The 24,900-nt window shown below is 43.5% G+C and overlaps 1 protein-coding gene across 3 annotated transcripts in view; it reads left to right on the top strand.

Annotated features, from left to right (window-relative positions):
• The window catches only part of LANCL1 (LanC like glutathione S-transferase 1), a 639,396-nt gene that overhangs the window by 442,679 nt on the left and 171,817 nt on the right, over positions 1-24,900 (top strand). For all 3 annotated transcript variants that reach the window (XM_086955555.1, XM_086955554.1, XM_086955556.1), the window contains exon 6: positions 24,484-24,630. In XM_086955555.1, the coding sequence (XP_086811681.1) occupies positions 24,484-24,630 (147 nt within the window). The remainder of the gene's footprint in view (positions 1-24,483; positions 24,631-24,900) is intronic.

Below are 24,900 nucleotides of genomic sequence, written 5' to 3'. Positions count from 1 at the left end.
TCGTTTTATGTCATGAAAAAGCAGGAAACCCTTTGCACATGATTGCACGCTCATTCCACTCGGAAGATGGCAACTTCAAAAGCGTTGCTGGCAGGTGTCTCGCTTCCGGACATTTGCAGAGCGGCAACTTGGACAAATGTCCACACGAGTACCAGACATAATTGTCTGGACACTGAGTGGAAAGCAGATTCAGCAGTGGGTCAAGCAGTTCTGCTGCACCTGTTCCACTAAGGTACTTTCACTATGTAGTTTATAAAATATATAATTGTGTGTGTATATATTTGCACAGCTGTAAAGGACTGTTTCATAGTTCTTAATGAATTTTTATCTTACGGCAATTTCAAACTATACAGTATAGCGTTTAAAAAAAATACAAAGCCCTGGAGACAAAGGGGTCTATCCTAGAAACGCTATATGGAATAAGGACTGCTATCTATTGTAATACAAGCATGTGAATCTATGAAAGATTCAATACTGGAAAAAAACTAGTTACTTACTTGTACACTATAGTTCTCCAGTATTATCTTTCATAGATTCACATGCGGCCCGCCCACCTCCCCGTTTCTTCTTAGGTAGACCGCCTTTATCTCAAGTTTCATCCGTAGCTCACTCTTGGGCTGTTGGAAATCTGAGGTATGGTGGCTCTGCTAGGGATGGTGTATCTCAGGGCTGGCAGGTGATTGGCTGTTGTTTGGGCCACATAATGAGGATGAGTGGTTACCCAAGGATATACTCTTCTATTCTTTCCAGGCAGTTATTTCTTTTACTGCTATGGTTATTCTTCTACCGTGGGACTCCCACATAACTTAATACGGCCCTTATCCTTAGATAGCAATTTTGTCGGGTGGGTAAAATATTCAACACAACCCATGGCTAACAGGTTTTCCTTGATGTATCTAAGCTAAGGAATGTTGTGACCTTGTGCCCGTGCAATGCAGTCTGATATTATTTGTTTACTTAACGAAACCTCTAGATTTGTCCATACCTTGATCCAGCATGCGAGGGGCTTCCATTGGAGCCTATCGCACAGATGGGTTATACCCAGTTCCTCATGAACCACTTAGGAGGAAATGCTTTGTGGGACTTTTAGTACCCGCCTCAAATATTTGTTTTCTTCTATTTGTAACTTAAGCGAGTCTATAAAGCCCCAGACCTCACTCCCATATAAAACTTTGGCACAGCTTACAGAACTGTAGAGGTTCAGGATTTGTTCCAGAGCCCATCGGCCTAGCCTCTTTGCAAAATTCATAGTTGCCCCTGTTGAGTTAATTAGTTTATTGCATTTCTAATCCACAAGGGCTTTGAAACTAAGGCGACTGTCAAACATGATCCCAGTTATGAAAATGACTTGACCTTTTCCAGTCCCTGTGTGCCTATTGTATACTTAGTTTTGCTGGATGGGCCTTTCCCTACCTCCATAACATATGATTTGGTGAGGTTCGGTGACAAATCTAAGCTATCCATAAAAAGGACAAAGCCATCTATGAGGTGCTGCAGTCCCCGCGCAGTGCGGGTCAAGAGTACTGCGTCATCTGCGTACAGTAACACCGGTATCCCTCTCCTACCTATCAGCGGGCAGTCCACCCCTAGAGCTACCAGTGCCTGGGTGAAACCATTTATTTATAAAGTAAAAAGGAAGGGGGCCAGAATACATCCCTGCCTCACTCCCCTTAAGCATGGGAAGTGTTCTGTGACATTTCCATCCTCATCATATCTGACCTGGGACATTTCCATCCTCATCATAGCTGACCTGGGCAGAAGTATTCTGATGCAGTGTCCATAATATGTTTACCAGGCCAGGGTCAACTTCCAAGGCCCCCAATAGTCCCCACAATTTGTTCCGATTTACTCGATCAAATGCCGCGGTGAGGTCCATGAAAGCCATGTACACCTTCCCCTCACTGGCTACGGTGTACTTGGCTGCCAGGAGATATAAATTAAGGCATTGATCTGTGGTGGAGCGGCCGTACCTAAACCCATACCAGGTGTCCGTATTGATCTCATGTTCCTTCGCCCAATCAATCAATCGGTTGAGAATGGCCCTACCTAGAACTTTCACGGTAACATCAATTAATGAAATGGGCCTATAGCATTGAGGGCTATTTCTGTCCCCTTTTTTAAATATGGGGACTATTGCGGCCGTAGACCAGGATATAGGCATCATTGTTTGCACTGCAGTATTTATTACTCTGGTGAGTATGGGCGCCCAGAGTTCTTTCTGGCTTAAGAAGAGATCTGGTGGAATCCCATCAGGTCCTGGCGCCTTATTACGGGTTAGCCCCTCAATCCCCGCCTTTATTTCTCCCAAGGAAAAGGTAATCTGGGGTGGGTTCACACTTTCCAGTTCTGCTGTAGCCGAATCATCAATGCTACCATGGTTATACAGGCCCTTGTAATGCTCAAACCAAGTTTCTGGGAGGATGTGGCAGGCCAGCTTGGGTTTATTTGAATCCTGAAAGCATGGTTCATTAACACTCTCCAAAAAGCAGTCGAGTCCTTTGTCTCGGCCGCTTCTCTCAAGTTTTCCCATGCCTGGTTCTGCAATACGGTTCTGCGGCATCTTAGGGACAGATGTAGGAAGCCTAATACCGGTCGGTAACAGCCGAAATTACCGATTTTCGGCCGTTACAGACCGGTATTAGGCTTTTCTGATGTAGGGGCCTAATCTAAGGATTCGAATCGGTAATTTAAGGAATCTGTAAATTACCGAATTCCTAATGTAGGGAGAACTTAACACCATCAGTGCTGCAGCAATTCCCCCTCTGTGCTACTTCTGATTTATTCCCATTGTTCATGACGAGCTCAGTTCGTCATGAGCACACGACCAGTGTACTGCATGACGAGCTGAGTTCGTCATGAGCATCGAAGGGGTTAAATGAGTGCTTTTCCCATGTTAGGATTCGTTATTTACCACTAACTACAAATTGGTGGTAAATAACGAAAACCCCCAAAAAAGCAATTTCATGCAAATTATTTCAGTGCCATGTGGCAAACATACATACCCTTAGGCACCCATACACAATTGAGGGGTGCAACAGGGTGTCAAAGTGACACCCTGCCACCCTTCAATGTTTTCCCCCTTTTACCGAATCGGTATTTACTGATTCGGTAATTCCAATCTTTCCTATGAGCCTACAGGCCCATAGAAATGAATGGGGAATGCCAAATCGGTAAATACTGATTCGGTAAATACCGAATCTTAACGATTCGGTATTACTTACCGAATTATTCCCTACATAGCATTTACCGATTCTCAAATACCGAATCAGTAAAGTTCGGTATTTTAGAATCTGTAAATGTCCCTCACCTACATCAGGCCCTTAGTGTTTTATTGTACCTAGCCCTACAGCTTGATACCTTCCCTCTGTCCCTAGGTACACATTTCAGAGCCGATTTCAGATCCCTCGAGGTGAGGGTGCAGTCATGATCAAACCACCTTGGTGCACTGTGTTCCTTATTAATCTTCCTGCCCCTAAGTAAGCCATCAATTTGTTTGGCCTCTGCCTCAAATGCCTTGATCAGGTCTGCCCCCTCAACCTCCAAGTCCAAACACTTCTAAACATTGGACTCAGCCTGTGTCAGTAAGATTCTGTAAAATGCCTCACTGTCCGTGTTGTCCCACCTTAGTCTCCTACCTTGGTCAGTGGCTTTAATCAAACCTCCGGCCACCCTACGTTGTGATAGAAATACAGCATTTGGATCTCTGATGCACAGGAGAAGTGGGTTATGGTCGCTGAAAATGCTAACTTCTATCTTAAACTTTGTAACCTGCCACTTTAACATGGGTGTAACGAAAATAAAATCAATTATAGTGCCCTTCGCCCTGCCTTTGAAAGTAGGGGTGACCATGCTATTACCCTCCCCACCAATCAAATCCATGGTATATGTTAGGGCATGCCTGCCCAAGATCTTATTCAGCGCTCCTCCTTCCCTTGTGTGATTCAGGTGCCACCCCTCTACAATCGGGCACTTAGAGTCAATATGCACCACACAACACTAATAAAGTGGAAACACAACACAGGAAAAAAGATCCCAATCCAATTTAAGAAAAATTAAAGTAAATTTTTATAAATAAAATGCAACCAACATGACAAAATCTAATCAATAGAAGCAGAGATATTGAATCTCAAAGTTGTAGGTAAGAATAGTGCCTAAAAGCACAAAGCTCCACGCAAGGTCATCTGGTCATGCTAGACCGGGGGAAAGTCATAACTTCAGGCTCACCATGATAGAGCGTGGGCTAGATACAGGAGTAGGTTAGTCCCGCTGAAAGTTTGTGGGCCTCTTTTATGGCCAGGTGGGCTGGTCTTTACTGTTAATATTTACCTCATATCACCACAAACATTGCCTGCAACAAGCACAAATGTATGCACTTCATATACCTTGCAAAATACCCATACTGCTTATCTTTACAAGTTCAAAACTAGGCAGAAATGCATATGTGGGTCACTTTTTAAGCTAACTGGTTCTCTAATGGAGCCACTTTTAGATCGGCCCTGGGCCTATATTTTTTTGTCTGAGTACAACCCAGTCTAACACCAAGGAAGGTCAACCGAGCCCTTCGGCTGGCTTATGGGTAAGCTTTAGTGATGTCGTAGCCAATGCCCCACTAACATTGGTTTAAGAGTTAATGCCTAGGCATGCAAGACTACGCCAGGGTAACTCATGATTTTGTCAGGCAACTTGATTCTTGTGCCAGGGCATTTGAGACTAAACATGGCAGTGCTGTGGCTGTGCTACTTGACTTTGATAACTAGTCTCTTGGACTATCATGGTTGTATCATTGACATACCATAGCAGCACTGTGCTTTATTTATGGGTTGAAAATTAGAGTTTTAACTGCTTCAGTATCTTACCTATTTTTAGGGTAATTTTCTTTTATTGTAGGGTATTATGTCACTTCATGGAATGTCACCAGTGTCAAAGATTGTGTGATGTCACGAAGGGCAGGACAAAGAGTGTGATATCTCTTCCACTACAACCTGGCATTTTGGTCACGCCATTCCTGCTGTGTGGGTGAAAACCTGAGACATGTATCACAAAAGGTAACTGAGACTCAGTCTTATTCACCATTATTGTGTCAGACCAAAATATATTTCTCATCCCTTCGCATTGCAATTGGGAGAACGCAAATGTTTAGGCATGCTATAATACGCTAAGAAAGCAGCATGTTGTTTTATATTCCTCACAGTTCCCGGCCATGTTAGTGTTTAACACGAGTTAAGTTCCATTATTCAAACCATGCATGGATCAAAGAAGAACTGCCCTGCTGCACCAATGGACAGCGAAGGAGGATGCTCCTTTGAAGACTGCACGTGGTGGCTAGCAAAGAGAGAGACTGTGCCTGGCATGCCCTGCTCAACAGGAAGCTGTCTCCAGAGAACTTCAAAGGCCAGTCAATTGGTGTCCTGTTCGCAGCAAAGGGACACACCAGCAGAAGGAGCCTGCTGGGGCAAGTGGGTAGCCCTAAGTCTGCAAGCCGCTACCACCGCTGCCATGCCCCCGAGTTTTCTTAGCTTGGGAGTGCTGTTGGAGAGTTTCCGGGACTCTCAGAAGGCGAGTTATCAACTCAGGAAGGTGTCGCCTGTGACTGCGACACCGGACGACTGGTAGTCCAGTGGTGACTGAACGTCGGCCAGGCCAGAAAGGATCTTGTTATACGTCGACCCAGCAACCTGAACCGCCTCACCACCTTTGTGGAGCAAGGACCCCCTTTGACTGCGTCGCATCTACAGCATCCTTAGAGCATCTTCAGCTTCCTTCATCCCTTGCATCAGGACCACTCCATAGGAATCCATTGCAATGTGCCTAGAACTGATCCTTCTGTGGAGAATATTACCGCTTGCAGAATGTAACTATTAACTGTAGCTTATCCCAAAGCATTGCGACTCGGATAGTATGAGTTCATACACAGTCCCCCACAGTGGATGGCAGTAGTGCACTTAGCCCCCTACACGGAGTAATCTGCGCGTGCCACCGAACCATGTATTAGCGGCTTCACAATGCTTCTAAGAGCATTTAGTACACTCACCATTCCGGGGCCGAGCACGAGAGACTGGTTGGTCCAACTCCAATACCCCCGGCCGGACCGTATGAAGACAGAAGGATTCTAGGCTCGCACAACCTCGGCCAATAAACTGTTGCTGCCCGGAGCATTGCGACCCCAACGTGAACCGCCCATGTTGCTCTTCAGCTCCTCGCCGATCCAGTCCCATGGTCCCACGGCGCAACCTGAAAGATACAAACAAGAGGGGTTGCCCCGTCTCACAGCGAGGCTGCCCGAGTCCCACTGCCACTGCTCTCCCAAACGTGCTCCGACAGCTGCTTTAACTCTGGTCCCGCCGCCGTGTTCACCATGCCGATCCTTCCACCCAGTTCTACCGATTGACACACGGATCCCCGCCATCCGGTCCAGCCGGAGAAGCAGCTTTCAGCCAGGTAAAGGGCCGTTGGGTGAAACGCTGTTCTAATGTTGATAATGCTGCCCACTCAGCTGAGACTCCGAATGCCATCCCCGTTTGCACGGAGTTGAGCGCCGATGCGCTGCGATCAGCTGTTCGCCCGCTCCGGAGGTACGCTACGACGATGACGCGACTCTGCTCCTGCCTCCCCACCGGTCTTTGCCGTGCTGAATCTCGTACGCTCACGGCCCCTTTTTTTTAAACAAGCCTGCAAAATAAAATAACATGGCAAAAGGCCTCCACGCGAGGCCGCCCCAATGGAATCTTCTTAGATGAGCCTCACCACTTCCTGAAAAGTTAAAGCAGATAAAGAAGAAAATAATTTCAGCCTCCTAAAGGCTGGAAGGGCAGGCGGTGGCGGGCAGGAGTCACAGAGGCAGACTCTTGCGCTCCACGGCCTTTTAACCCTTCATCGGCCAGGCCGGATCTAACCGGCCTGGCCTTTGTTCCCTTCGTGACCCGGAAGTGACTCAATCACTTCCGGGTCACCAGGGGGACGGGTGGGGGGGCCAGTGCGCCCCGCCATAACTGCGGTGGGCCGATGTCGGCCCCGCCTTTCCTTTCACAGTGTTTCCATTATTTGGAGGATAATTTATAAGCACTTTTCAGTCAGAAGTTGTGTGCAAGAAACTTTGCAGCCTGTTGTGTGTTGGACAACATCACCATGCAATAAGGCTTGCATTTTGATTTTACCCTTGATCTGTGCCCACATGCAGGTACTAGTGATAGGGTACAGAATAGAGGTCATGGTACACTTGTGCGGGATCAACTAGTTTTTCACTTGAGCTGCTAGTTTGGTAGCTGCCTTTATATGGCGGGACAGTGTTTTGTCAATGACTACACTGATATATTCCAAGGTTCCAAAGTATGGGCATATATCACCATATACTGCAACAAAACACAAACTTACATACCGGGACAGAAAGGCATCCATTTTCTGGTCATTGTTTCACCACCACAACACACTTCACCATCCCACTGATCCTTTTGAAACTTCCAACAGATTTGATGGAGCAGATGAAAGGGCCCCTAGTTTTACGGTGAAGAGCTGTAAGTGCTTTGTGATGGGGTCCTCCATAATTATCCTTGGCCTTTTTGTACAATTTTTGCAATAAAAACTGTGCTGTCTTGCACATGGACTGTGGTAATATGTATGCCTCACTCTGCAAAACATTTGTATTGAGATTTATAACAGCATTGTGCCTACACACTTGTTATGTCTTTAAGCTTAATGAGATAATGTTAAGATTCATAAAATAACGGTGCTTACCAAAGTGTTGGATGTAACGCACAGGAGAAAGATTTTTTCTGTTTAGGCAGTCTGTATTGACAAAATACAGTAAACAACAAATGCATTGAATTGAAATATATGATTTATTGTCAAATAACGATATCTTGAAAAAAGAAGATGTATATTTGTTTTTATTGCAGACATTGAACAATTGTACAAAAAGGTTAAACAATTTGGAAAAATTGTTCTGAACAGTGCACACTGCAACTAGGTTCTTATCCTGTTAGACTACTAGTTTTATTCTGCATGTGATGTCAGCACATTGCAGCAGTGCAGCACCCTCTGTTTATTAACAACTAAATGAATAAGAAAAAAATGATTTTGAGTGCTCCTCCATCCCCTAGATTTTCTACAAATTTGGAGCAACATCAGCAAGTGCTGCAGCACAGTGGGTGTCGACACATAGCGTGGGAAAGGGTTCTATAAGCATTTGCAGCTGGGCCAGGATTAAGGCCCAGGAACATCTTGGCTTGTCATTTCAACTAGATTCTTGGCATCCATGGATGACACCACTTGACGGGCGGGTCATGAGAGCAGTCTGGCCAACCTTTACATGCTCAGCTGGAAGGGTTTGAGCAGCATAGAAGTGGTATCTGTGTTACCTAAAATAAAGTTTAATTAGAGAAAATGAGTTGTGAAGAAGTTATCAAGTCATGTGTTCAGAAGGAAGTTTGGTCTAACAATCCATGTTGCCTCTATCTTCTGTTATTTAGGTGTATGAATGGAATGGATGGTTTCATTTACTAATATGTTTTTAACTGTTATACATTTGTTCGTATAAACTAATCATCAAAATGCAAAATGGAATTGCTTTTTAAAAATAAATATTGCTTCAGAAATCCATTTCTGTCACAAAATTAGCATTTGGCATATTTAACATTTGTATTTTGTTAACGTATTGTAATGTAAGCCTAACATTAGGTAAATTAAACTTCCTTGAAACCATATTATGGCAATTTTTAGTAGCCGTTCTAAGAACAGCTTTTAACAATGGGAACAAATGTTGGAATATTATTATAATATTTCCTATAATCTTATTGATAACATTGTTTAAACATTTATTAAAATGTCATTGTGGTAAAGATTGTTTAACTATATTATTTTATTTCTGGGCATTTTTATTTAATCAGTCCTGCACTGAAAATTTGATATGATACACTAATCATTTTTAAACTACTTTGAATGAGTGATTTTTAATACAGTGTTTATAGATAAACTATCCTGATTAAAGTTAAAGTATAGACCATGAAATAATTTCTGGTAGTCCAGGAAAAAATATTCCTTTTTAATATAATTTTGAATAGATATGAAATATTGGACATAGCTACTTCTTGGTCCTCATTCCTTTTTATGAGACAGAACTGCTATGAAATATCTCAGAAGGACCTGGAGCATAGACCAAGTCCCATGACAGGCATTAGAGCTCTCTACAGCCAGTGAAGACACTGATAGCAGCAGGCAGAATGCACCCGCCTGGAGACCAACCATCTCCTTGATCAAAAGACTCCTAGTGGAGGTTGTCGAGTCAACTGAGGGGCTGGAGAACATGGAACCACCAACCATAGAGGAGGCAGATATTAGAGTTTCTACTAACCTTCAGGGAGAACAGCCAGTGGTGTCCAAAAAGAAGATCCCACTACCATGGGGTCCAAAGACAACACCTCTTTAACTGCAGAGGCCCCAATGGCATTGAGGCTGCTAGCTGCACCCCTGCTGCACTTTCTTCTCCTCTTTCAAGTGCCTCCTCGTAACAAAACCAGCAGTTCAGGGACATTTTTGCCCTCAATACCCCAGAGTCTCACGTGTTGACCACTTCCCTTCTCCAGGATATGTCTGATTAGTTGTACTGAAGGAGGTTTTAAGCATAGTTAGGGAGATGCAGGAATCAATATCTCGGGATATCTGGGATGTGGTAGAAGAGGCCCATATACTCACACAGCCAGTAACTGAACATATCAGAAATGTAAGTACTCTTACAACCTCATTAATAGGAGCAATAATGCCTTGTCTACCTTGTAATACTTTCCACCCCACCTCCTGTACCATTTCCCAGTTTGTTTGTCTTATTTGGTTCCCACACCACCACCATGTATTGAATTTTCCACGCGGTGTCTGGTCTTGCAACCTCAGGGCATATTACGTCTGTATTAGAGGACACTATAAACATTGTTGCGGCGAAATGTGAGCCAGAGAATGCCCAGGTACTTCTGCCCCCCAAAGCTAGGAACTTGATCTGACATTCCCTCCTGCTTAGGGCTTTATTAGTATGTAGGACAATGGACTTTTGTTGAAGAGTTTCACTATTATTTTGTCTTTTGACTATAGTTTAAGAACCGCTTAGTTTGGATATAATCGTATTATACATTGTTTCTTAATTGATGCCCTTTTGTACATAGACTTGGTCTCTGGCATTTCCATTTTTTTATTTGTGCACTCCCCCATATTTCTATCTCCCCTCTGAAATTTCTAACGTTACCATTACTTTAGGTAAAATCTAATTGAATAAAAAAAATCATAATTTGTATTGATATTAATATTTGTCTGCAGCAATAATAAGTATAGCTTTATAGATTATGTATACAATTGCATTAACCAAATCTATCTTACAACCATAGCACTTAGAATGTTAACAAAGAACAGGTCACAGATTACAATTTATGGTGTACTTAGTTTAAAATACAAAATTGGTCACAGATGCCATGTTTACACAGGTACTTTCACAAATGATACATCATTGTAAAAATATATAGGCTTCAGTGCATGTGGTATGGCAAAAGTAGTGAATACTTGCAAATGTTCATTTCATTCGGGGGATGAGGGGTCTGTTCTACAACTCTTCCAATACAATGCTGGGGATGAGTGTTGTTGCAAACCTGTTTGTCTTGATGGATGGTTTGGTTGTGCGGGGGCAGGTGTATGGGGCGGAGGTGGGTGATTTGTAGGTGTTGCAAGGGGATGGACAACTGAGTTTGTGGGTGGTGTGTCTCCTCAATAGGTTGAGGCGCCTCTGAACAATCTTGTACATACATTTGTCGTGGAGACTGACATTGTTATTTGTTTGTTACTGCCTCTATCATCCTCGTGGGCGAGGCATTTTGCTGTGCACTTTCTGCTATCAAACTACAAAGATGTTCATGGTTCATCTTTGCAACGTCTTGGTAACATTTCACAGTATCTAAGGTACAGATCTACTTGTAAATCATTTGAGCGAGTCCATTAAGGGATAATTGTCCTCATTCCATGAATATGCCCTGCACAGTGGTCTTCTGTTGAAAAACATTGCTCCTCCCAGAGTAAAGCATTATACCATGCCAACCCCTCCTGCATGTATGGAGTGCTTGCTCCTCTTCTTAGGCAGGTTTGGCTACTAAGTTAGCTGCATGTAGGGGTTTAGATTTTTTCCTTGGATTGCACGTTGTCTACCGCTTGTAGATGGTTAAGCATTATTATCTGGTGCAGTTTACCCTGTAACTGCAAGAGGACGATGAAACTATGTTATGAAAATCTTTAATAAAAAATAATTGATACATTTAGTATTATGTAAAGAAAAGTCCAAATCTAAAGGTGAATTTTGATCCACATACGGAAATATTGCATCTCTACATTGTCAACTCAACCGCTGTGGCCCTTTCTGGATGAACTCTTTTGTGCCAGCTGCTGAGCCAGTATTCTCATAGTTGGTGTTGAAGCAGTAACTTCTGATCCAGCAGCTGTTGAGAGAATAGTGAAACATTATAAACTATTAATGCCAGACTAAAAGTGATCTTTACTACAAAAGCTTATAAATTAGAGAAAAAAATGAATGGAAAGCAAAAACACCAACAAAACACTTATGAATACAAATATTACACAGCAAATGCTGTTAAATGATTAATGGTGAGATGTCATAGCAGAAATCATGATATTTCTACCCTCACTTGAACATTGGATAGTAGAAGGCCTGACTGCTGCTGCCAGGTTGCCCCTGGTGCCATTGGTGGTGTTTTTGTTCACAGGATGGACATTAGGGGCTTTCATATGCCGGGTCTGGTGGCTTAGTGGACTAATGCATCCACTACAGGGGCCTGTGTTCGACCTCATGGTCGCAGGTTCAAATCCCAGCGGGTCCACTCAGCCTTTCATCCATCTGAGGTCGATAAAATGAGTACCATTGAGTTGGGTAAAAATAAACATCTGTTATTCAGCGCCTTGAGGCCCATGGGTGGTAAGTGCCCTTTACAAATACACATGTTGTGTTATGTTATGTTATGTTATATAGCAGACACGAGAGAGAAAGAGACATATGTAGAGGAGTAAGCCATTTTAAGTCACACATGATAAGGATATTTTTGGGGGTTTTACATAAAGTTTGAGATACACAAAGATCTTCTCCAGCTAGTTAACACAGGGAGCAAAATATGTTTTCTAATGCTGCCCTTACCATGCCCAGTCAAAAGGGAATTCAAATTGCAAAGTATAGCTGAATCAATCAATGTCTTCAATATTTGACCAGGGTGGAGGTAGAGATGTGTGACACTGTGTATATACAACTACCCTCTCAGTTCTAAATAGACTGGTTAGCCAAAAGAGCAGACATTATATTTACCAGTCGCTACCATCCTTGTGCTCTGTGGTGTCAGTCTAGGTTGTGTTGTAGGTCTAGGAGCAGAAGTAAATATTGCGGTAGGTATTGGATGGGAAAACATCATAGGGCATTAAAAGTAATAAAAGAAAATATAGATGTATATTTTACTTGAAAAGTGAATTTTCAACATCTATTTGAGTGCAATTATTACTCAATTAATATACCATTGAGAATACAGTTGGGGAATTTGCATAACAAAGGCCCTGAGTTGGGGTCTAGAAAACAAAGTTATACAAATGCCTTGCAGTGTAGTTGTGGGGTTGGTAGCATAAGGAAATACTTGTGTGTGTAGTTCTGTTACATTGAAAAACATGCTTTGTGTTGGTCAAATGAACTTATAATTACTCCTGCCCCAAGTGAAGCAATCAATTTACTTTGAAGAGTGGCTGTATGATATGGACAAACATTAAACGACCATGAATATAAACTGCATTCTTTTAGTAAGATAGGAGTTAGAGGCTGTGTTTGAGGGGCATGTATATGATGTGTGTTTAATAATATTGGTAAGGAGGAATAACAAAGGCCTAGTGTCCCTCTGAGAGTGAATGGAGACAGCCCATGTCGTTTTTTGTAGTGTCTGACCACAAATTTCGCTACAGGGGATGTCTCCTCCTGAGGTTCCGTGACGGTTCCGTGACGACTTGAACCCGTGTTTTTAAGTTTGTCGGAAATACATAAAAATGGTATCAGTGAACCGCAAATGATCCATTTAGTATATCCTAGTGTTTTCGCTACGCTACGAGCAAGAGCACTCCTTCCACTGACACATTTCTGATATACACACGGCATCCATCTTAGATCGTGGCCGCCATTTTGTGTTTCCTTGCCCTCACATATGCAATAGCCTCTGATCACTTCATTCACTCCACTTTGATTAAGGACACGTAGCCTTAGCCGGAGATTCACCTCTTACGTGACACGTGCACCTTAAACCAGATCACGCTGTAGCTGCATGACTCGACAAAGGCTGCCTCCTCTGCCCGAGGCCAGTCCTGCCAAACTGGTCTTCGTGTCCATTGTACCTGATCATGATTAGGCGGCCGAAGCCGGTAGCCTTGCCCATTTACAACCCACAAACATCTCTTATCCCGCTTTTCTATCTCCTGCACCTGGCTCTACTCCTTTCCTTCTGGGCCTTTATTAGGGGGAGGTAACGAACTTTACGATGAGGCGGTCCGGCTCTTGAATACAATATTGACAAGGGATTGTGATGGACTGGTGGGAACCCCTCTTCGTGATGTTTGGTATCAGATATTATCGACAGTTCCTGTGTAACGCCAAATATTTATTGTTTAGAGACACAAAAGGTTTGGGAATGTACCGACATGTGAAATATTTGCCTAGAGCACAATTTTTAGTATATAAGGAGCAACCCACTTTGTACAAATCGAACAGTCTCCTGAATTCTGCCCGTGTGTAGATTCTGTGACTTCTGTGTCCCTGCAGTAATAAACCTTTCGTCTTTGACGCCACCATCGAGAAGCCCGTGTTTCTGTTCATTTGTGCACCAAGGCAGGTGGAACTCCGGGGTCTTTGGGTGTTGTACCCTGACACCTCTGGACGGAACCAAAAAAGTCCAGAACTCCAATTGGCGCCCAACGTGGGGCGACGTCATTCGGTACCGGTCCAAAAGCCTGAAGAGTTCGAGAAGCTTCGTGTGAAGATTCCTGAGGGAGGCGCCCCACTTCATCGATCCCGGCATATCGCAAAAGTGGCCCTGAAGTTCTCTTCCACGAGGGTTCCCGTTCAGGACGGCTGCAGTGGGCCGTTGCCTTGACCGTCGCCCTGTCTTGGACCCGAAGTGGTGCAGTCCTTAGTACGGCGAAACGTGACGGGTTTCTCCTTGGTGACGTCTTCAGTGACTCAGTTAAGTATTTAGTGATAGCTAGCTGGTTATTTTTGTGAGGATTGTTAAAAATCCTTGATCGGTTCTTGGTTTGGTTTGGTTTTGTAAGATTATCTTTGGTTGTTCTAGTTACGATAATCTATTTGGTTCAGTTTGGGTATCGATACATCAGTTCGTTTTTGGTAGGCCTAAGTTCTTGGTTCAAGTGCACAAATTTGTTTCGTGTTTGTTTGTTTTGTGTTCCGGACTGAAAATGGTAAGTCGGAAAATGTTGTCTTGTTTTAGTTGCAACAGTGACTCACAATTAGAGGACTCTTGTCTGGTTCCTCCGATTGGGACTCCCCTATATGATTTATACTGTAAGTATGGTGTGGGTCCTATAACTTATAATGAGATATGGGTCCGTTATTGTAAGAAGGATGGTGTCCTTAGTTGGCCACTGCATGGTAGTTTTGAACAAGAGATTCTCGACAACTTAGAAGCGAAATTGTTTAGGAAGAAAGCCCGGCCGGCAATGTTTGACTCTTTTCGTTATTGGCGGAAAGAATCCAAACAGAGAGAAATGAAAAGGTTGAAGAAAGAGCAAAAAGAACAAGAAGAGTTAACTCTAGAGCAAGCGACTAAACAGTTGCAGGCTAACGAGTGTGAGAAGGCCATAGATGTAGCCATTAGAGAGCATAACTTAGCGATTGACAAGTGCTATCCTGCCTTGCCATCGAAAATGGCTAAGATACTAGAGGATTCCGAAAACGATCCTCTGCTATCTTATCTGTTACGGTCGCCTCCACCGTATGCACAAGGTGCTACGGCTCCACTGATCCCGAATGTTCAATTGCCGGTTGCTGGACAACCTGGTGTTCCTGTTCCTCAGAATCAAGTTCCTATACTTCCCGTGGTGAATGTAAATGTTCCTACAGCTCCTCCTCTTCCCGCACTGCCAGCTCCTATACCTACCACTGTACCTACTGTTCCTCAAACTATTTTTCTCGATACTCCTATTGTTTCGTCATCTATTCCTACCTCTACTGCATTCTCTATGTCTGCGAGTGTACTAACTCCACTTTCTGTTCGTCGAAGAATCACTGATTCTGTTACTAATATGCTGTCTCCTATATATAAAACCTTGATTAAGACTCCTACTCCTGACTCTGTTCAGAGACGGAGTCAGCTACCAAGTACTGAAGAACGGGGAGTTTTAGACTCCACGGCTCTCAGATGGATTACGAAAGTTAGAAGATATAGTACGAGAGATGTGTTAGAGACATTTATGCAATGGGGAGAGCCAACGCAACGGTACGTCTTTGATGAGATGTGCTCGTTGTTACGTGAGGAAATAGAAGAAGACGATGTCGAATCAGATTTGGAAGATTTAATTAAAGTTCAAAAGGAGTTTGCGGCAGGAATGATAGTGGGTGATAAAATACAGGAAGCGATGGAACTCATTTTGAGTTTTAGGAATGATCCATCTCTTCGTTCACCGAGAGATTTAGAAAAAGGTAAAGTGAAGCTAAGTCGCCAATATCCTATGAGGGAGGTTCCTCCAATTTGGCGCGAAGCCGTGCAAGCTGATGCGGTTGCGGGCATTGCAGCTGCTCCAGCACAGTTCCAAAGAGTATGGATACATATTCCATGGAAGCGAGCAGAAGTGTTAGCAGTGAAACAGGCCTTGCCAGATCCACGTAAGAATCCAGCCGGATATTACAAGGAATTGACACAGACAGTTGAGGCTTGTATAATGAACTTAGCCGACATTGATATGTTGTTTGGTAATGTAGTTCCACAACCAGTGTGGGCTAAAATTCGTAGAGAGGATCATCAGGCTGCTTTAGGTGGTGATTGGGCAGCTATCACTGCAGCAGATGCTCAACAAATAGGTGGTGCGAAACCCGAACCTTTGATTGCTAATCTGCCAGGTAGAATAATTGATTTAATGAAGACTCTGATGCCAGCATTGCGTGTTAATTGGGACAAGTTGTCAGCGTGTAGACAGAAGAAAGACGAAAGTGTCTCGGACTTCTTCACGAGGTTCGAAGAGACTTTTGTAGACCATAGTGGTCAGGACATGAGCACTGAAGGGGGACAGAGATTGTTTGTCGATAAATTTGTGCATAATTTGTTACCTGAATTATGCAATAAATTGAAAGACTCAGAAAGTGCGTGGGCTGTATCTACAACTGCGCAAATACTTGCGACTGCACAGTACTATGAAAATAGGGATAAAGAGGAAAAGGAGAAATCAGAGAAGAAAACGAAAGATTTAAAAACTAAAGTTCTTTTGCAGCAGGCGTATCCGCCTCGTACGAATCAGACTAATACGCAGCAAAACTCATATCAAAGGACAGATTATAATACATCAAGGCCTCAATATCAGTGGAATCAGTGCGCGTACTGTAAGAAAGAGGGTCACTATAAAAATGAATGTCCGATCTTAGCGCAAAATAATGCAGCAGCAGCTCAGAGAGGTCGTGGTGGTTATGCGCAGAATTCTAGAGGACGAGGACGAGGTGCTATGCCTCCACAAACAAATGATCGTCCCTCCAATCACTTTGATCAACGAAATGTACAGTCAGCTCAACAAAATAGGTCTCAGCAATATCTTGTTGAGGATTATTGTGAAGTTGAAGAGGGATTTCAACAAAATGGGTACTAGGACAGCCATGGGCAGAGAGAGGGAGTAGTATCAGTTCCAGTGGATCAGAGTGGGCCTTATGTCGCAGTAGCAACATCAGGTGTAGTCGAACCGTTTCTGTTGGATACTGGTGCCGCGAAAAGTTCTATCATGCATGCGAAACTCCCTGGCGCACCTTTGTCTGGCTCAACAAATGTTTCCGTAGGTTTTTCAGGCGCCCCTGTGTACAACCCGATATCTGGTCCTTTGTCTATTTCTGTTGGACCGTGTCACTTGAAAGCACCCCTGATTTTGACTACAGGTTGTAATGAAAATCTGCTTGGTTTAGATTTGTTAAAACGACTATATGCGACATTGTACTGTTCTCCGGAAGGAGTACAGCTTACTTTGGGTAAAAGACTCACCTCTCCGATGTACTTGTCGATGGACGCACTCCCGTCGGAGCTACGTTCACTCCCTGATTCTCTTTGGGCGACTGGTCCCAATGATGTAGGTCTACTAGAAATTCCACCATATGTAGTAACTTTGAAAGCGAATGTAAAATTTCCAAGAATTCCTCAATATAAAATATCGAGTGAAGGTGAACGTGCACTCTTATTGATTGTGCAAGATTTGATTAAGAAAGATGTGGTTGAAGAAACGCGAGGAAATGTCTGTAACAGTCCTGTCTTACCGATTCTGAAGCGAACTGATCCTACAAAGCCTCCAGTTTATAGGTTTGTCATAGACCTTAGAGAAGTTAATAAGATTGTAATTCCGCAGTTTCCTGTAGTGCCAGACATTACTGCCTTATTAACATTGATTCCTGCTACAGCTACGTGGTTCTCAGTTATAGATCTCAAGAATGCATTTTTCAGCATTCCGATAGCTGAAGAAAGTAGGGATATTTTCGGCTTCTGTTTAGGAGGTCGCAGTTTCAGATTTAAACGCGCTCCACAAGGCTATTGTGAAAGTCCATCCATTTACAGTCAAGCTTTAAAAAGTCAGCTAGATTCTTTTGTCCTTCCTCCAGGCTCTGCCCTAGTACAGTACGTAGACGATCTTTTAGTGGCTGCCGATGACAAGGAAACTTGCAAAGCAGCTACAATTTCACTATTGCATCATTTGTCTAATTTGAATCATAAGGTGTCACCTTCCAAAATGCAATATTGCTGCCAAGAAGTAACCTACCTAGGTCACCTCTTATCAAAGGAGGGAAGGAAGTTGACCCCAGAAAGAATAAAAGCAATTATGCAGATGAGTGTTCCACGCACACAGAGGGAAGTACGTGCCTTTCTAGGTATTACCTCCTACTGTAGGCAGTGGATTCCAAATTTTTCACTTTTAGCGAAGCCATTGGTAGCTTTGACTGGGAAAAATGTTCCGAGTCCGGTGCCATGGTCTGATGAATGTCAAGAGAGTTTTATTGAGTTACGAAAAGCACTGTGTTCAGCTCCTGTATTGGGTACACCTGATTATAGCAAGCCATTCACGCTCTACGTTCACGAAAGAGAAGGTTGCGCGTTGAGTGTTCTGACACAGAAGTTTGGTGACAAACAACGCCCTTGTGCGTATTTCTCATCAACATTAGATCCGGTAGCTAGAGCATTGCCGAGTTGTTTGAGGGCTACAGCGGCAGCTGCAGCTTCCATTCGACAATCTGCTGGTTTGGTGATGAACAATATGCTAGTGGTCATGGTTCCTCATGCAGTGGATACACTCATGAACCGAACGAAGACACAACACCTTACTAGTGCGAGATTATCTGGTTACGAGCTGACGTTATTAGCAAATCATATTCAGATCAAAAGATGCAATGTATTGAATCCAGCAACATTGTTGCCGACTGATCAAGAGTCGAGTGATTCTGAGCCACATGACTGTTATTTCAAAACGGAGGAAGAGACAAAAGGTCGCATCGACTTGAGGGATACTCCCCTATCCGACCCGGATGGTACGCTGTATGTGGACGGGTCATGTTTTAAATTAGAGAATGGTGATGTGACTGCTGCCTACGCGGTAACGACTTTGAAGACGATTGTGGAGACTACAAGAGTGAGTCAGAATTCTGCCCAAGCAGCAGAATTAATAGCTCTTACGAGAGCGTGTGTTTTAGCTGAGGGAAAGAGAGTGAATGTGTTTACAGATAGTCAGTACGCATTTGGCGTGGCCCATAGTTTTGGCCGTTTGTGGAGAGAAAGGGGTTTCATTACGTCCCATGGGACTAAGATTCAACATGGTCAGCTAGTTAACGACTTGTTGGAATCTCTAACCTTACCGACTGAAGTTGCGATTGTGAAGTGCAGTGCTCATAAAGCAATCACGGATGATGTTGGTCGGGGAAATGCCTTTGCTGATGAAACCGCTAAACAAACAGCTAGAGACATGATGAGTAGAATGTATGTTGCTACGTCTGCAAGATGGATTGCTGAGTCTGGAATGTGTGAGGACACTATGGAAAGTGTGAAAGAGATTCAGAAAGAAGCGACTGAGGAAGAGAAACGCGTATGGAGAGAAAGTACGGGCAAATTGGACTCGAATGGATGTTGGATCGATTTGACAGAACAGCAGCGTTGGATGTTGCCTGATGCGTATGTGCTTGCAGTAGTGACGATGGCGCATGGAGTGGCGCACATAAGTTCTAAAGGGATATGTAAGATGTTAGCTCCGGTCTGGAAGAATGAGGGAATCAGTAAATGTGCAGAGAGAGTGGTGAAAAATTGTATGGTGTGCTTGATGCATAATCCTGGCAAGGGAACTCCAACTCCAGCTGGTCATTTTGCTCCTCCTTCCTGTCCCTTTGAAGTAATTCAATTAGACTTCATTCACATGGAACGCTGCAACAATTTAAAATACGTCCTGGTGGTAGTTTGTGCTTTTTCCAGGTGGATAGAAGCATATCCACTAAAGGACAACACTGCTCTATCTACTGCCAAAATTCTTCTAAAAGAATTTTTCCCTAGGTACGGAATGCCACGGATTGTATGGTCAGATAACGGAAGTGAGTTTATAGGGAAAGTTATGCAGAGTGTGTGTGCTGGTCTAGGATTGAAACAAAAATTTCATAGTGCGAACCATCCCCAGTCAGCTGGTTTAGTCGAGGGTTACAATGGCACCCTCAAGCTTAAAATAGCCAAAATACAAGCATCCACAGGTTTGGCTTGGCCAGACGCACTTCCCTTGGCTTTGTTATCAACGAGAGCAACAGTGCATTCTAGAATAGGGCTTTCTCCATATGAGATTGTGTTTGGCCGCCCGGCAAATGTCTGGGGTGTGCCAAGGCCTAAACAATTTTGCTCCATTGAATATCCTATGTTGATAGACTACCTTTACGACTTGACTGCTAAATTAAGTCTTATTCATCAACAGGTTTTTGATGCACTACCAAAGTCTCCGGAGAGTCCAGGGCATCAACTGAAACCGGGTGACTTCATTGTGGTCCGGAACTTCGCGAGGACAAAGAATCTTCAGCCTCGCTACATCGGCCCCTTCCAAATCCTACTGGCAACGAGGACAGCTGTACGTGTTGCTGGCCGCAAGCACTGGATCCACGCTTCTCACGTAAAGCGTGTTCCACTGCCGCTGCCCTACGACGACTGGGTGAAGAAGGGAATTGGTGCCTCCGAATCTGAAATAACTCCGAAATTTGTCCCTTTCAGCGATGCTGATTTGATTATTGACACTTTGAAACGTGACTCTCCTCCTGAAAAGACTGCTTTGAACATTGAACATTTGTCTCCAGCATCAAAAGAAACTTTGCCATCTGCGAACTTAAACTCTACAACAACTGCTAGTGATACACTATTTTCCGATCAGACAGTACCAGCAAAGAAGAGATACAACCTTAGAAGCCACAAAACGAACTAATAAAGCAGGCAACTGCATATTGTGATTTTGACATATATATATATATATATATATATTGAACTTTTGCTTTTCAGCCAGGAAGTTTGCTATTGTATATTGTTTTTTTAAAATTGCCTTGCCGTCTGGGTAGCCGTAGGGTCGTGGCTGTGTGCCTAGTTTGAATTTGCAGGGGTCTGACACAAGGTCGATCTTTCTGTTAGTTTTGGGAACTCCCAGGGCTGACAGAGGCATTTTCATCTACGTACACATCATCAGTGGTCGCGAGCGGATTGTAGAAGATGGAACTTCCTGCGCTGCAACGAGAAAATGTGATTTACGTTCGCAGAAACAAACTTAATAGAATTCTTCACAGCAAATGTTTCTTGATGCAATGTGCCATTACATTTTTGATTGTTTTAGCAACATTGGTGGGTGGAATTGTCTTTAGCATAAATTTGATTTTTGTGCCAGTTTCTACAGTGCCTCCCCTTGATCCAGCTATTTCTACTGTTTCTTCTATACACTCTTTTCACTCATTTCCAGAACATGAGCAAGCTCGACGCTCAGAATTCATTAATAATACTTTTGTACAGCTCTTGCATCAACACCAACTGGTAGTTAACACTACAGACTGCTGGGTGTGTGGCTTGATACCTCACACTATGGATAAAGGTATTCCCTATTTGGTTTTGCCTTACAGCTATAATGGATCATTTCAGGCCTTCCAAACCATCTTTGCTTATGCCCTGGAAACCTATCCTCCACGTCCACCACGTTCCACTAAATATAACTCTGCCAACAAAGCCTTAGTCCAGGGAATTATTGACATGGTTAAGGACGTCAATAATACTCCATCTTACCCTAGAGACGAATTGCGAGTATATTTAAGTTGGAATACTTCAGAGTATCGCCTTAGTTTAGGAGAAAGCAAGCGTAAAAGCTCAACTCCAATCTGGGTCGTACCTCACCGAGGTCAGGTCTGTCTGCAAGGTAATGGGAGAAATCCGAGAGCTCAGCTAGGGAGAAGTGAGTGCGTAGAGACTTATGTGTTTCCGGCTAACTCCTCCCCTGCCTTCCTCACTGCTAGGGGTACCTACTTCATTTGTCGAGACAGAGCTTATACATGGTTGCCTGCCGACTTCTCAGGATCATGTTACATTGCTCGATTGTTGCCTCCGACATACACTGCTTCACCGGATTACCACAGAACAAGAGTAGCAAGAGGTGTTTTCAACAAGGAAGATACCGCTGGTCAGGAAGCTGGAGACTTCTTCAAAGGCTTCCTTCCATTCTGGGGGCCTATGGCCAATAGTAGAAACATACGTCAGCTAACACGGGTAGTTGAATCTACTATTACCGAAACTGCTGGTGCCCTTAGCAATCTGACAGCTGAGCTTCAGGCGGATAGGCTCATGACATTACAGAACCGTATGGTTCTAGATGTTATACTTGCAGATCGAGGTGGGGTATGCAGAATGATCCAATCGAGCTGCTGTGTCTTTATTCCTAATAATGCTCCAACAGTTTACGAGGCGATCTCTAAGTTGCACAAGATTTCGGACTCCATACATGTAGACAAGGGAAACTGGTCCTTCATGGAGTGGGTTTGGACTCTGATTTCAGCGTGGGGATGGAAGGTTCTAATGGTCATTGGTGTCATCTTAGTATTCCTATTCTCATGTTGTCTGATTATCCAGTGTGGTCCTGCTCTGTGTAGTCTTTGTGCTGCAACTTGTCTCAGAAAACCACCTGCGTTTGGAGAAAAGACACGAGAAAGGATGATGATACAACAGCATGTCACTGACCTGATGAACATAGAACTAGATTCAGACATAGATTGAGTAATTGCCTATGTAAGGGCAAAAGGAGGGTCTGAGGTTCCGTGACGGTTCCGTGACGACTTGAACCCGTGTTTTTAAGTTTGTCGGAAATACATAAAAATGGTATCAGTGAACCGCAAATGATCCATTTAGTATATCCTAGTGTTTTCGCTACGCTACGAGCAAGAGCACTCCTTCCACTGACACATTTCTGATATACACACGGCATCCATCTTAGATCGTGGCCGCCATTTTGTGTTTCCTTGCCCTCACATATGCAATAGCCTCTGATCACTTCATTCACTCCACTTTGATTAAGGACACGTAGCCTTAGCCGGAGATTCACCTCTTACGTGACACGTGCACCTTAAACCAGATCACGCTGTAGCTGCATGACTCGACAAAGGCTGCCTCCTCTGCCCGAGGCCAGTCCTGCCAAACTGGTCTTCGTGTCCATTGTACCTGATCATGATTAGGCGGCCGAAGCCGGTAGCCTTGCCCATTTACAACCCACAAACATCTCTTATCCCGCTTTTCTATCTCCTGCACCTGGCTCTACTCCTTTCCTTCTGGGCCTTTATTAGGGGGAGGTAACGAACTTTACGATGAGGCGGTCCGGCTCTTGAATACAATATTGACAAGGGATTGTGATGGACTGGTGGGAACCCCTCTTCGTGATGTTTGGTATCAGATATTATCGACAGTTCCTGTGTAACGCCAAATATTTATTGTTTAGAGACACAAAAGGTTTGGGAATGTACCGACATGTGAAATATTTGCCTAGAGCACAATTTTTAGTATATAAGGAGCAACCCACTTTGTACAAATCGAACAGTCTCCTGAATTCTGCCCGTGTGTAGATTCTGTGACTTCTGTGTCCCTGCAGTAATAAACCTTTCGTCTTTGACGCCACCATCGAGAAGCCCGTGTTTCTGTTCATTTGTGCACCAAGGCAGGTGGAACTCCGGGGTCTTTGGGTGTTGTACCCTGACACCTCTGGACGGAACCAAAAAAGTCCAGAACTCCACTCCACAGTGAAATTCCTCTTTCTCTTCAGATTTGAGGATGTGGTCTCCATTGTTGGGGGCAGAATGTGTTTCCTGGTGTCTGCAGGAACAGGAGTAAAGCCTAATCTATGGAGTGTGCAGTATTAATATGGTTGGAAGCGAATAAGAATCAAGTATGAATGTGATTTTGTGATGTCTCCGCAAAGTGTATGGAACGAAAAATACGGTTATAAAACTTTACGTAGCAGACTCCACCCTCTGAACTGAGGGGGTGGAGATATACGAGTCTACATTGAGGAGTAAGTTTACACTCGAAAATAGTGAATATCTTAAACATAATAAAGTTCTAAGTAGGTGCTGTAGTAAGTGTACACATGAATAAATCTACACATGTAAATTTACCTTTGTAAATAGGCCCCTATGTGAATCCAGTCCGATTACCGTGTTCTTAAGAAATTAACAGATAGTCTTCCAGTTGAGCAGTTTCTTGATTATCTTGGAGGCTTAACACGGTCAGCATAATATTTCCTCTAGTTAGAGGGGTCACCTACTTCTTTCTTTCAAACTTCCTGCCTTTAATGTGAACTGCAAATGGGTAGCTTTAGAAAGAGAAGAAACTTCTCTGCCTACCTTCTGTTTTTTCTCCTCCTGAAGTATCAAAGGAATCTTTATTATGGGATTGTCTAGTATAGGTGGAGTGGCACCCACCAAAGGCAAAAAGAATTCTAATTGTTCATTTCTATTTTTGTGCTAGAACTTCATATCAATGTAAATGCTCCAACACCCAGTATCTACATATCTAGTGAAAAACAGTAAACATACAATAAATGGACACTGCCTTCTTTTTGCAACAAATATTTTTACTTCACATTGGAGCTTTGTGCTTTCCTTAGACTTTACTTTGGCCTCATAGCACTTAGAAACGTCACGTGTCATTTATTTACTAACAAGTTTATACTGTCCTGTTTGTCCATGTGCAGGTTTCTGAAACAGTACTGGCATCTGGAGAGGGTCTGGCCAGGAAGCGGAACCTCAGCGGCCGCAGTCCACTTATGTATGAGTGGTACAGAGAGTACTATGTGGGCCCAGCACATGGTCTTTCTGGAATTTACTACTTCCTGATGCAGGTGAGAGCATTGACATGTCATAAAAACCGACATGTTTACACTGAATCCTTTGCTTCACTGGCAGCCAATGTAGTATTTTCAATAAGGATGTTGCACGTGATTTCCTAGAGGCTTTAACGGTAAGCCTTACTGGCGCATTTTGTACTATATGCAACATATATAGATCATTCTTAGGGAATCCTACATAGATAACATACGGCTAGTCAAGACTTAGACCAAAATGAGTTACCATTACAGCTTTTAAAGCCTCCATAGAGAGGTATGGTAGAG

The sequence above is a fragment of the Lissotriton vulgaris genome, chromosome 2_1, assembly GCF_964263255.1.
Source record: "Lissotriton vulgaris chromosome 2_1, aLisVul1.2, whole genome shotgun sequence".
NCBI classification, from domain to species: Eukaryota; Metazoa; Chordata; class Amphibia; order Caudata; family Salamandridae; genus Lissotriton; species Lissotriton vulgaris.
The sequence above is the reverse complement of the archived record's forward strand: the minus strand, read 5'-3'. Positions and strand labels throughout refer to the sequence as shown.